The sequence below is a fragment of the Uranotaenia lowii genome, chromosome 3, assembly GCF_029784155.1.
Source record: "Uranotaenia lowii strain MFRU-FL chromosome 3, ASM2978415v1, whole genome shotgun sequence".
Classification (NCBI taxonomy): domain Eukaryota; kingdom Metazoa; phylum Arthropoda; class Insecta; order Diptera; family Culicidae; genus Uranotaenia; species Uranotaenia lowii.
Genome location: NC_073693.1, coordinates 69,693,416 through 69,708,159, shown reverse-complemented (window position 1 = coordinate 69,708,159; position 14,744 = coordinate 69,693,416). Strand labels below are relative to the sequence as shown.

Here is a 14,744-nt window from a genome sequence, read left to right as displayed (position 1 = left end):
ACATGGCTAAAAGGTGCGTTCGCACTTACCGCGGTAGTGTCGTTTGCACTTGCCCTACAGTGTGAATTGACAAGGGCGAATATTATCTTCATCACTTTCAGGGTGTAGGGGAACATGCTATATTATGCCCCATCTAAGCAAATAGCCAATTTGGCCATGAACATTTCGAATAAAAGAGGAGTAAACTTGTTGAAGAAAAGTGCCTTCTACAAAAGCATATAATTTTTTCAATATGTAGGTTCTTAAATTTACTTAGTTGCTCAAAATTTTCTAAAACCCTATTAAGAGCCGAGAAATACTTAAATATTCCAACCCCTCAAGTTCTGCCATGTCAGAAATTATTCGATCTTTTAACGGAGCTTCGCTTCTAATGAGCTTAAATTGCTCTTGATTTGGTCTTTCGATCGTGACCTCATGTAACATCGGCTTATCCAGGTAAAAGGCGAGAGTCACTGCCCAAGAAATAACTGATAAATTTTGCACGAATCTTCGGCGTTGATGAAAAGAATTTTTTTTTTCGAAAAGAGTTAAACACTGTACACCAGGACTAACAAGTTCATCTTAGTTTTGGACAAATTTGATTACCTACTGTTGAAAATGACAGTTTCGCCTGACGGCCGAATACTCGGTATAGCTTAAATATTTATTCAATTAAATGTATATTTGTACCTACCACCTTTGAACATAAATTTAAATTTGGTATAATGCGGCGTTTCGAACACAGAAGATGGTGAAATCCTCGGACGTTTGGGAATGTTTAAAAAATAAAACATCAACAAAGTTTTTTTTTTCATTACATGAAATGGTGCACTTTGTTATATTTTTGTGTTGCGCCTTAATGGAAGATGAGAAAAAAATGGAAATGTGTAGGGTAGATCTCATTCGCTTTTCTACTTAGCATATAAGTATACCAATATAAATCTATCAGCCTATTTACACAGCACAAACAGTGAACTAAATTACTTCTATTAGATAGAGACAATGTTTCGATATTTCGAGTCTTTTTTCTGATGAATTTACGGCTTCAATACTCAAACAAAGCTAAGTAATGATGAATTTCGTATCTTTGTGTTTAAGGTTTTTCTGTGTGTTTCAGTAAATATAATATTTAAATAATGCAACTAAACCTACTGAGTCGTGTTCATCTCTCTCTCTTGTTCTATATTCTCGATTTCCATTCATTATTAAGCCTAGCTATTCTCACGTGTATAATTTCAGTACAACGGTTTGTAGTTGTTTCAAAACTTTAGAAGAAAAAAAAATAACAACATTTTACTATGCTGTCATGTAACGCAAATACTTGAGAGCTATACACACCATTTGGGAACCAAACGGCTCACGAGTCTAGGTCGATAACTTCATCTTTTATACTAACGTAGGGATGTAGAATCTGAGGCAAGATTTCCGAATCGTCATCTTCTTCGTCCTCCATGCGCGGCCGCTTGGAGGCGAATTCTTCGAACGAAATGTTATTGCTGTCGGAGTTTTCCCCGTTGAAGAAGCCCGAGTTTTCCAAACTGGACCGGCTGCTCTCGTTCAGCAGTTGCTGTTGTTGTTGCTGCTGTTGGGTGAAGTGCATCTTGATGACGTGCTTCGAAAAGTTTGAGATCACGAAACGATCGCCCTTCTTGGTCGGCAGTTTCGACACTTTAATCTGAACCGCACACATGGGACACTTGATGAAGGCGTTGTAGCCGTTTAGTTCGTACGTCACATTGATCATCTCCTCGGTCAGCTGTAGCTTGATCGGTTGTTTCTCACTCCACATTTCGATCAGCTTGATGATGATGTTCTGTATTTTCTTGATGCGAGCTTCGTCGCTGAGAGGCGGAAACATGGTGGCCTGTTCGAAGGCAAATGGTGGATTTTTGTTCGAGGCCGGTTTAATGTCGGCCAACATTTCTGGCAGCAGATCGGGCTGCTGATTGATAAGCTCCTGCTGGTGTTGAGCTTGCTGTAGCTGAAGTTGATGCATAAGAGCACGTTGTTCACGGATTTCTCGGACCAAGTTGATGTCAGCTATTCGGTCGGGTCGTTCGACCTTTTCCACCGGTGGCAGAGGTCGTTCAACCATCCTTGGAGGTTGATGAAGTGCTTGCTGTGCTGCCTGGTGGTGGTGTTGTTGCTGAGCTTGATGATGGTTCGGCACGTGATGCCCATGATGGTTGTTGAGCATCGGTTCCGCACGCTGCAGTTCATTGGCTGCATTGGTGTAGTTTAGGTAGGCACTCATTTGGATCAGCAACTTCCGGTGGCCAGGAACGAGCCGGAATTCCCGTGCCGGGTCACTGCAGAATATGTGGAAATAGAACTGGGTCGGTGGCACCAAGTGGACCAGCTCTTCCCGTGCGAAGCGTTCCATGTCCACGAAATCGTCATCGTTGAGACTTCGCAAACTGCTCTCCTGCTCGTAGCCGCACATTTTCAGCAAGTTCTTCAGGTATATCGGCACCGGACCGCAAACCCGTTCAATGCGGGACCAATTGATGGAACTTGGTTTTTTGGCGATCGGATTTTTTTCCTAGAAAAAAAAAGACAGGGTTAATCGAATAGTAAACGTATGAAGCTTAGTTAGAAATGGGACAGTGCGCGTATCACGAAAACCATTTATTTGATCTAAAAAAAAATGAAGGAAATCAAGGTAATCTTATTATTTTCATAGAAAAATATAAAAACAAATTTTTTGTCAGAATAATTGTGTTGAATTCTTAGTATCTCGGTCAGCGCACACTTTTTTTCAGTTATGTGTTGATCAGATTTTTCCAGTAATACTTCATTTAATCGATGATTTCGGTGACTACATCCTTCCTCTTTATTTTTTGCTACTGTTTTGACCAATTATTCTTCTAATTTGCCAGAAATTGGAGTCAATTTGGTGGGTTCAGCTGTTTCAAATTTACCAAAACTTGATTATTTTTGTGCAACTGAAACACGTTTTTACTTAAAAGTCGGCTAGCAAAATCAGACAAAAGCATAGTAGAATCTTCAAAAGACTCAATTAGAAATAAAATCGATTAGTTTAGATCGTAAATAGCGCAGTTTTCAAACAAGGCTACTCTTTTTAGGCTTTTTGAATCATCTAAATTCAGAGATTTCGTTAAGATGATTTAGTTTTTTTTCCATAGGGACAGAGTTTTGCCAAATTATGACATTTTGCCTAAAACAACTAGCAAATATAAACTTGTCAGAAGCAGATTCAACTGCCGTAACTTGTGAAACATTGTTTTGATCGCAAATTTTGTCGTCCATCAAAATTTATCTTACGCATTTGCTTGGCTGTGGCTAGACAGCTTACGAGCACTGGAACTGGCAAAAATTTGTTGTTTGAGGTTTAGTTCACATGATAAATTGCTGGGCAACAATTGGTTATTCATAATTTAAAACGCAGGTATAGCCTTGAATTTCGTGATGATTTTTATCCGTGGTTTTCGATCATGTGCATAACTCTAAAACTTGACCGTAAAACGGGGTAACATTGAACATCGGGGTAGCTTTGATCAACATGAAATTTTTCCACATAATCATCAATTACTGAGTCTAAAGTTAAAATATCTGAAAACTTTTCTACGTTTGAAAACCTATATTAGTTGAGTTTCAAATTGGGAAAAAATTGGTTTGTTTTTGAAAATTTCAAATGTAAGTAAAAATGTAATTTAAAAATCTTGAAATATTCATTTTTTCGAAGAATCGGAAACAAACACCCTTCCTAAGGAAATCAAAGCTTTAAGAAGCAGCAATTTGATGTATGTGAGAGTTCGACTATTGTCTTCAGTAAATATATTGTTTTGGTGTAGTTTTTGTTGTATTTTGAGGTAAATTTTTGGTATTTAAAAAATAGAGACGTTCTAGAGACATAAAAATCCCTTCCAAATGGTAAAGTTTGAAGGAAAAAATTAAAGAGGAGCAAAGTAAGGGCCTAGAGAATTGAATGAAGACAAAATTTCATTTTTTTTTCGTAGTTAAATTTTAAAAGTAATGTTGAAAAATAGAGCCCCTTAATTTATGCAGCATCATTGTCCACCTTTCAATTTTAATTGTTGTTCGGCCTTAACACATTAAGGTCCGCGATGTTGTTGTTTTTGGACCGCGAAGAAATCTTCTGAAGATGTTTCGTATCATTTATGATCAAGGAAACTCGTTAAAATCGTCAAAATAGAGACTGATCAATGTTATCCCAAAGTATCAAATTCTGAACAGAGACGAAATCGATTTTTAAATCAAATTTAATGTAGTTTGTAGTTGTAGCATTTTTTACGTTCATAGGAGTCCAGTACTGGTTTTAAAAATATGAAACATGCCACATTCCCCTTAATAGGAAAAAAAATAAAAAATATTGAAAAAAGTGATCAATTCGACCCCGTTTTACGGTAGTCATCGAATAGACCCGGCAGCAATATCAACTCTGAAAAAATTGGCAGATAATTATTGTTGTAAAAATGTACAGCTTTCAAAATCTATATATATAAAAAGCAATTTCTGTATGTTTGTTTGTTTGTTTGTTTGTTTCTTTGTTTGTCCTCTATAGACTCAGCCGTCTTAAGAGCTAGAGAGCTGCTCATTAGGACCAGGAAGGATGAAAATTGTTTTCAGATTTTCGGATGACCCCTTCTGAAGGGGGTCGTCCATACAAGACAAATATTGTTTTCGCGATATTGACGTTACTTTTCGTCGGATCGTGTTGAAAATTTGCACATAAGTGTTTTGAAAGACGAGCAATCGATTTCTGGTGTTAAATTTTGTGTAAGGGGTCAGCCAAAGGGGCCGTCCATATAAACTGTTCACTGTTTTTGCGATATGGACGTATTCAAATGAAAATTTGTACACGAGAGTTTTGATTGACGTGCAATCGATTCGAAGTATCATGGACGATTACTTTGCATGGGTCCGTAAAGAACCCTAAAAAATTGTTGTTCAGTAAGGGTCATCGAAAGAAGTAATTGTTTACAAAAGTTGTCACTTAAAGGCCTAAGCTTTAAAAAAAATGTCGGTAATCAAAATCTAAAGGCTATATCCTCAGTACAGCTCAAAGTTCATAATTTTAACAAACAAATGTGCATGAAAAAACAGACTAACAGACTGAAAGGTAATTAAATATTGTAAAGTTTGTAAAATTTTGGTTATGTTCTGAAATCTAGCGAGATCTGATGTGTGTATAAATTATGAAAACAATTCGATTGACCAATCGTTTTCAATATTGAGATCCAAATTTTCTTGGATCTCATTTAAAAATTGCACAAGAACCGACCTCCGATTTCCAACTGTGTTTGCTTAATAGATCCATAAAAACAGAATTCGGTGGAAAAACGATTCGAGGTAAAAATATTTTCTTTTCCATCATTAAAAGTACAAAGCAAAAAAAAGGGCTCCAGTAAAGACTGTTTCATTCCCCGCAGTAAATAAAAATGCTATCTCGTTCCAATCAACTGCCAACGTTGGCCGTTCTTCTCATCACCCTGTTTCGTGATATTCATCCCACGGTACTCTGTATTACATTATGAGCAGCATATTCTGTGAAGTTCCATCATTACTTCTGCTGTCGGGCCTGTTTTATTCCATTCTTCGTTCGAACCAGCCATGAAACGGGCAGCTGTATTCGGTGAAGTAATTTCCGATGCTAGCTGTTGTCTGTTGCTCCCACTTTTTTTCCAACCCAAGTTCCAAAAGAAACATCCGAGAAATTCTCGCATTTCTTGCTACATCACAGCCGAAGAAACTGAGCAAGACGCTGGTGCTGCTGCTGCTCGGAGAAAATGACTCAACGGAAACCTCCTGGAACATGTGGTTGGTTTTTTTTTTTGAACTTCTTGCATCTGGTGCCGGTGGTGGGCAATTTTAGAAAAATAACTAAAATTTTGAATTGTTTTCGAGGCCTCAGTACTCAAACATAAACGAGGATGATAACAAATTATGCCAAAAAAATTCTTCTTGAATACCCTGGAAAATTTTAAAAATTATTTTTCATTGAAAATCAATCAATCAAAATCATGGTGATGATTTAAAAAACCTGAATTTTCATTAAAAAGATGCCGGATCAACCCCAATTCTTCCTAATATTTTTAATTCCCAGCTGAATTATGTACCTTAAAATTGGGTTAATAGGGACGCAAATGGGAAAAATGGTTGTGATCCGAATATCAGCATTCTACACATTATTCTTCCTCCTTTTAGGACCAAAAGATCCTTGATCAATTGTCATCATTATTATTAAAATATAAATTTAATTTACTTCATGTTGCTTAGATAAATAAAAAAAAAGTTTTTTGAGGCATAATAAATCCGCCAAACTTCATACTGTGCCAAATGTTTTTTGGCAATAGTGATGAAACATGTCTACCATTTGGAGAGATGCCGCCGTCATGTGCTGCCTACCGTGGCCTAGAGGATAGCGTTCATGTCTTCAAGCCAGAGGTCATGAGATCGAATCTCGGTCACGGCATACATAGTATTCTTTCTGTGGGTTGGTGGTTTTAGCATTTGTTAGATGGTAGCCAACATATGCTTGAAAAATTTACGCCTTAGATTTAAGTAAATTATACCTCTTCAAAGAAACATGAAGTATCACCACTGAGATCCTATATGTATGTGTGTGTTCGAAAATCTTTCAATATGATTTTGGCGAAGAAAGGAAAAAAAATCATTTAAACTGCTTCGAACGGTGACACATTTTAATAACACATTTTTTGGCCCTCCAATCGTGGGGTTAATCGGGACATGCCCATAAAAGTGTTCGAAATCTCCCAACATTGTGGAAAACAATGTAGATTTGAAGAAAATTTACTTTCAAGATGATCCTAGCTAGAAAAAGCAGGCGCTCAAAGAGCATCTTTTGACTGTCAACAGAAATTTTACGGAAATAGTTCAAAAATTGTCCCGATTCACCCCATTTACGGTATTCAGAATGACTTGGTGAAGAAATTGAAATTTTGGAATTAAACTCACAATCAAAATTATAAGTCATCTTGACAATTATATCTTGATTGTGAAACTCATTTACGATCTGAATCTGAATCTGAATTTTGAACACATATTCGTATTAAATAAAAATTGTGCACCTGAACTCAGTATTCGCATTTTTTATCTGTTTCCAAATTTTAATGCAATTTCTGAAATACACAGAAAAAAAACTATTCCTGAGTTAAGATTCCTAATCAGCGTTTTCATTACGAGCCAAGAATCGAAATTTGTTAGAGACTCTCACCATGAATCTATAATTTTAATGCTGAATTTATTATTTGAATTATAAATTTAAATCCAACTAGCATAGCAAACTTGAATTGAAATGTGAATAAAATGAAAAAATGATCAACCTGATTCTGAGTTTAAATTCTGCATAAAACTTATTTTTTGCATTTTTTAATGCGAATTAAAAAAAATTAAATTGAGAACTTCGAATAGATATCAAAGAAAAACTTAGGATGGTTTCTTATTTTTTTTTCATATTTGAAAACATATTATATGAATCTTGAAAAGGCATGTGATTCTCGAAAATCATTAGTCAAATTGTGAAATGCTAAACCAAACTTGAACGGTTTAAAAAAAGTTTTTCATTTCTATTATTTAATAATGATTCGAACCAAACATCTTAAATTCAAACTGGATATTGAATCAGAAATATGAAAAATAGAACAACAATTAAGATTTTGATAATATGAAACCAGAACTTCCGGAATGGGTATAATCTCCTTCAAATTTAATGTTCAGAAACGAGTTTCTATCAACAAGCAAAAATTTTTTGAAAAACTGAAGCAGGATTCTGAACCTGTGATTAATTTCCGAGGTTTTGGCACTATCTCTGAGTAAAGATTGTTACTCTTGAATAACCTCACTCAATGATCGAAATTTGATGAAGAATTTCAACTTTTGAGTGTAGAGTAGAATATTTCACTTGTTTTTCAGGACCCTGCTGGGGAGTTAAACCCCCAAACCCAACGAACCATCCTTTTTTCAAATCAAGACTATTTTTGATTACGTTTCCTGTTTCCTGAAGCTTGACCTTCAAAATAACTCAAAAAATTTAAATTGGTCGAAGTTATAACGATTGTCCTCCTTCGACACAAAAACAATATATTTGACTTTTTATCAATTCCTCACAGTTTTTTTGCGTAATGGCACGAATCCAGATCCAGCAAAAACAGAATATAAACTTTTTGGTCCCTATTGAAGGGCTTTGCAGGGAACAAAAGTCGCATTTAGAGGCAGTTGTCTTTGTATATTTATCCATTCATCGTGTCCATCGTTACAAGACATCAAATTTTTCAATTTTTTCTTCTTGTTTATCTCCGGAGTGAGACTTGTCAACGAAAAGTTTTTGGCCGTAAACCTGCCAGGTGACCGCTAAATAGTTCGTTTGCTGTCCATTACGAAATTTTTAACATAATCTTTCCACTATAGCAGTTCAAATATTTTGCGCACGATTTAACCACCGTATTTCGTTCATTTTACCGGTGGGCAGCTTTTCTACCTTGTAGAAATGAAGCTAGGTCTATTTATCAGTCAACTAGACGAACCAGTCAAAAAAGTGCATCGTTTTGTATCACTTCCTCTATTGATATTTTCGGATTGAACTTGAAAAAACCTCTCCTATTCCTAAACTTCATGATTTTAGAGTCCTGAACTCGAATTTTTAGTCAAATTTGATTATATGGTGTTTAAAATGTGTAAGGTTTAAGTGAAATCAATCATTGATAACTGATTAACTATCCATCCTACATATAAAAAAAATATCTACTCAAAAATCAGAATTTGATTAAATAAGGAAGAATATTTTCATGATGATAACGCATAATACAACCAAAAATTGCTGCAATTTGTGCTTAATGCGTTATGACATCACGAATATATCAAAACCTAAAAGTTTTAAACGTTTTCATTTGATTTGAATTTAAAACAAAGTTTGTTGCAACTCACCCCTTTTTTAGTAGGTTGAAAATCGTATGTTTTTGTAAATTAAAAAATAACTGGGAAAAAGAATATTTTTCTAACTACGTAAATTTGAAGTTCCATCAACCTTTAATCTTTTGATGTGATTATCTGTGGACATTAAGTTTTTAGAAGCCATTGAAGTTAAAAAGTGTTGCATGGTGCCTCAGTTGACAGTATTCCAGAAATTCAAAAATGAAGAAAACTTGGAAAACATTCAAATAGTTATAGTTTTATTTTTTGTTTTGATCCCTTTATCAATAAATTTATTCTCATTTTTATAAAGATTATTTCAATGGAGTTTGTTATGATAATTTTATAATATAATATATTTTATAATTTAATAATAATAAACAAATGATATCATTAGGATTTCCAGAAGCTGACTTTTCAGGTTTTGTAAAAAAAATATTGGAATAGCTTGTAGACTGCACGTTGGAAAAATCCTTTCACAAATCTTTTAATTTTTTTTTTTGAAGATCTTCATAATTAGGTACTATCTACACTAGATTTTGATCTTAGTGTTATTGCTTTTATCAATTGTTCAAATTTTTCCCAAAAATCTTAGAATTCACGAAAAACCGTAATACCTAATTTTGTAATTTAAACTTAAACTTTTAAAAGGCAATTTTCCCATTTGCTGTCAACAACCTTGCCCACCTCTGAACGGTCGCAATTTTCAGCCCGTAGTTTTTTTTTCATCTTTATTTCACTTATTCTGGAGTTCCCATTAAATAAGAGAATACGAGAAAGATTGGGCAAAGGCCACAGTCCTATCAGAGATCGCATAGTAATAAAACGAATGAAAACAGGCAACCAGCATAATAGAACAAACTTTTACATCCAACCATAGACAGGAACGTACCTTCTCATCCAGCTCCAGTTCGCCGAAAGCTGGCCGATCCGTTAGACTCTCCCGGTATTCCTCGTACTTCTGGATGAACTTGGCCCGCTTGCCCACCTTCGGGATTATCTCCTTAATCATGTCGTATTTCAGACACTTGAACGCACCTTCATCGATTTCCTCCTCTGGATTCGGTGCCGATGGAAAGAAACAGAAAAAAAACACAAACAAGTCAGGAAAATGAGTACCTCATGAAACTTCAAGACATCTCTCTAGGAGGAATATACCAGGTTTAATGTCTTTTAGCCCGGTCGAAAAGGCAAAAAGGAAATGAGAATATGGACGTTAAAATTACCGTAATATAAGACAAAGTTTTAATGCTGTTGGTGATAAAACTTTTATGTGTTCATGTTTCCGAGAAGCTTTGGCTTTTGGTCTTATACATATCTGTAGATATGTATAGAAAGTTTTTGTACCACCTCAACTCAAACCCCCCTTCTTCCGATTTACCGATGTAGCCTGACGATTTATCAAACGAATTGCTTTCTACATCAAACTTGCTATATCTAAATATATTTATGTACCCTGGCTGTCGTGGCAAATCGAGTATCTCGTAGTGGTTGGGGGGGAAATATTCCGCCCCGGCAATATTAAAACGGGGACCCGGTATTGCAGCTGGGAAGAGCGAAATATCCGAATAGGGACAGCCAGTATTTTATAATCAACGATAAAGGCGGTAATTTTAAGGAAGAGCGTTTGCGCAGTGCCAAACCTAGCCTGACTGAACACAAGCAAATCCGGAATAAAAGCGATTCGTTTTAAAAATAGGGCCTATTGCGCCCCTTCCCGTTTCTCCCCGAGAGCCTCCTTCAGCGATTCGATTTTTACCTTTGGAGAGCTTTTAATAGATGCTACTATTTTGCTGTAATGAAAAATCATTTAAGTTGCACCATTGACCCGGAGAAATCGATGGCTGTAAATCGTCATATTTTTGTCCATGTTTATGGAAAGTCTGAAAGAAACAGTTGGAATTTTTTAATGTTTTCAAGGTCTTAACATACATTCTGGCGCGAATTTCCCTGTTTATGTTTTGTGATAAATTATTTATTTATTGTTCGTGGTCTTCGACAAGTTAATATCATTTAGACTGATTTCTTAATCTATGCTCAAAACTGTATTACCTAATATTAAAATCGGAACACACAAAAACTTGGTTGAAAAATTTACATGTCATGTGAAATGGGTTGTTAATATCGTTTCTTCCATAATAAATTATTCTTAGAGGTTCAAAACTCCGCAGAAAGCAAGAAGGAACATGATAACCGAGGTTAGCACTGTAAGTATTCCGGGATATAATGTCAAATATAAACAGGCGACTGAGAAGAATAATTCGTGAGCCGATCGGCTCGATGTTCAGGATCCCACATCGGGCATGGTAAGGCTGAAGTCGCTGAAGTTCATTCCAGGGTAAGTAAGGACCTTCATAACCGCTTCTGATGGACTGATTCGAGTAGTTTCATACCGCCGTTTGAGTTTGGTGCCAAGACTTCAATGTTATACTCCAAATCACAGCGGCGAGCGAGCAGTACAATGCCTTCAGAGTGGTAGTATCGCTGAATCTTTTGGTGTTTCTATCCAGAAATACCAGCACTGGTTTTGCCTTTGCCTTGGTTATAGCAAAATGTTCTTTGAAATTTAGAAACTTATCCACAATCACACCCCACGAATGGATTCAACTCACTGAAGTAACATGTTGCTATGTAATGACGCGCGATTTCATCCCTGCTTCTGGTGACTATTAAAAGTTTACATTTTTTTTAAGGGTGTCCCTTTATGTCTAATCATGATTTTGATAAAACCCTGCTCATTGCAAATGACGTTCAAATAGCTGACTTCTGCTGGTTGTTGTTGTTTACAGTTTAACTTTAAATGCTGTGTATCGTAAGCTCCAATTTTCATAATTTTCGGGAATATGAGTAGCATTCCCCCGAAAAAGCGCTCAAACATCGCGCACAAATGATGTAGGGTAACGGACTTATTTTGGACCGGGTACATATTTTGGACCACCTTGCCGCTTTTTTCCAATATTGCACTCAAAAATCATGTTAATCAGGAACATTTTGAACAAATATAGTTAAAGCTACTTCTTTTGATTCTAATCATATCTAACATTTCATTTGAATAAGTTGATAAGGGAGAGAAAATTGAAAATAAAGTTTTGATTTTTCACAGTTGGACCGAATCAAGCCCATTTCAGGAGGACGTGCCATTATTGGAGTCAACAGGTTTTCTGCATAGCTGTGATGTATTTAACAACTACATACATGTTCAAAGATATGCTAAAACACTTGAAAACTAGTTTTCCAGCCCGAAGTACCGAAAAACTTGTTTTAATCTTAATTTGACCCATATCGAAAATAGGTGCTACTTAATTCCATAGGGACTTATTTTGGACCACCCAACATAACCTAAGTATTAAACTTGCTGTTAAATGTTCAGGGACGTAATAAGACGTTGAACGACTATATGAAAGAATTTTGCACACTATTTCAATCACATATTATAAGAGGCGCTTAGTATCAGAGGGGTGCAAGTGCCGAAATGATGATTTCGAGAAAACGGGCCTCAAAGTTTTTTTTCTAAATCAAAATTATGGAATCAATTTTTTTACTAAATTTTCGATGGAGTGTGTCTCAAGAGGTCTAAAATGAACGATTCTGAAAGAAAAACCAAAATTTTTGCGATATTTATGTTAAAACGACGAACTACTTTTATTGATATTTTTCACTTGCACCCTTCTGATCCCAAGAATGACACTTGCACCCTTCTGACTCCATACAATATGATAGCATCCTTTTGGAACCTGTGTGTAACGAGTATTTTCAGTATGATACTAGATGTTTTGTTTTTGTTCACACATTTAATTTTCTGCGTTTTCGGGCTTCAAATTTCTATGCAACTCATAATGAACGAGGTTTGCAAGTTCCACTATCCTAATCCCCAGAATTTGTTGAAAACTTTCAATCTCTCTTTTTTCTTAATGGATACACAAGAATACCTGCATATGTGTTCATTCATTGGAATCAACTGTTTAGCTGGTCGCTTTTTCCGGTAGAACCAACGTACGCTTACCCTTGGTTTCGTAGCTTTTTTCGCAAGATGAGTTTCCAGACTGCCTGATTTCTTGGCGTATTTGGGGTCTTGATGATTGGCCAGTTGACTCTCCAGGAATGGACTCATTCTTGCTAGCAACTGCAGCAGCAGCAACTTCTGATTCTCCAGAAGAACCGTGGGTGTTTAATTTTTCTTTTTTTGGTCTAATTATACCAGGCCTCTTTCCTAAATAGTTATGTGAATATTCCTTAAAAGACTTATTGTAATTTTTTATAAACTACCTGTCGCAACGACTCATCTGAACTTTTCGAAGTTTCATTTTGTTCCGTGAGATAGTATGTGACATCATGATCAGAGCCTGTCGAAAAATCTGAATCCTCTGTGCTTTCATCCGAGAGATTTTTCTTAGATATGTTTGCCAAAAAATTATTGTTAAGTGCGTTTCGTGTTTGCCTTTTATCATTATTAGCATTAGCTAAATTTTCCAAAAAAATATATATATTTTAGAATTTTTTGTATACATAACAATGAGTTTTTCATGCCGACGAAGTTACACCTGAATCTATTTTCATCACTTCTCTATCTGGAGACTTTGGATTATCCTGGTCTGAACCAGTAGAAAATCCTAGTCGGAGCTAGATGATGTTGTTTTCATCTGACAAAAATGTGTACGTTCTAATGAAATCAGCCTAAAAGTATAATCCCTTGGTGTCAGAAGGGTGCAAGTGCACTTGCACCCTTCTGACACCAAACGAAACAGGATTTTCATTAACACGTTTTTTTTATAAATAGCTTAAAAATATGGAAATAATTTTTCTTTTGACCTGTGTCTTCTACAGAATGTTAATCTATACTTTAACTATCCAAAAAACAGTTTATCTCAGTTTTGATAAAAATTCACTTGCACCCCTCTGATCCTAAGGGCCTCATAAATAAAATTTGGAATTTTGGCATTATTTTATTTAATCAACTCGCTAAAGCCCAAGCTGGCCTTTAGACGGGATTCACTTCAATCGGCACAAAACCAAGCCAATCATTGTTTTAACTTACTTTTTGTGCACTATGCTTTAAACAACGTTAATCTACCAATCCATGTTCTTGGCAACTGTTTGATAAACAGTTGTCAAAAGCTAAAAGAAGCTTAAAACATAAAACAACTGGACTTGCACCAATTTTTTAATTAAGTCCTTATTTTTTATGCTTCATGAACAATTATTGACAGTTTTGTATAAAAGTGACCACCATTTAAGGTTGATTTTTAAGAAAAAAAAACTTGGTTAGGTAGAAGAGACGAAATATAAACCTGATGGGGTTTGGAAAAAACGACCGCAAATCGGCAAATATGCAACAAGTTTAATTTTTGTAACAGTTGAATTATTTCAGTCTATAATCAAACAATTTTAATGAAAATGTATTCAACTATAGCTAAATATGTTTCAAAACTTGGGAGAAAATTGTAGAAATGTGAAAAAATTACAAGCGGAAAAGTACTAAAATCTAGTTTTTCAGCCCCTGTGGTTATGTAATTTAAAAAAAAAACTGTTGAAAAATTTAAAAATCTGGCTTCATGGTTAAAAAGATAGAATAATTTTTGCACATTTTTATCATTCTGAATCTATGTTTTCTACAGAACTGAAGCCAAACTAAATCAAATAAAGTTTTTTAAGTCAAAATGCATCAATTGCTCTTGCGGAGTTAATGATGTCAGACTTTCTTAACTTATCATTGGGTTGCCTGGAAGAGATTTGCGTTTTGAATATTGCTCCTAAAGATAAGCCAATTGACCAGTATTTAACACTGCAAAACAAATTTCGTCAAGATTGCAGTATGCTATCGGAATTTTTAAAACATTTGAAACACGCTGTAT

General features: G+C 35.4%; 1 protein-coding gene across 2 annotated transcripts in view; it reads right to left on the bottom strand.

The window, feature by feature from the left end:
* Nucleotides 1-721: 721 nt before the first annotated feature.
* LOC129758431 (uncharacterized) overlaps nt 722-14,744 on the bottom strand; it is a 35,824-nt gene continuing 21,801 nt past the window's right edge. The window contains exons 2-3 of one of the 2 annotated variants that reach the window (XM_055755935.1): nt 9,785-9,948; nt 722-2,521 (exon numbers count right to left, since the gene is read on the bottom strand). In XM_055755935.1, coding sequence (XP_055611910.1) covers nt 1,337-2,521; nt 9,785-9,948 — 1,349 coding nt within the window. In that variant the 3' untranslated portion in view covers nt 722-1,336. The remainder of the gene's footprint in view (nt 2,522-9,784; nt 9,949-14,744) is intronic. The other variant, XM_055755934.1, reaches the window with a different exon arrangement.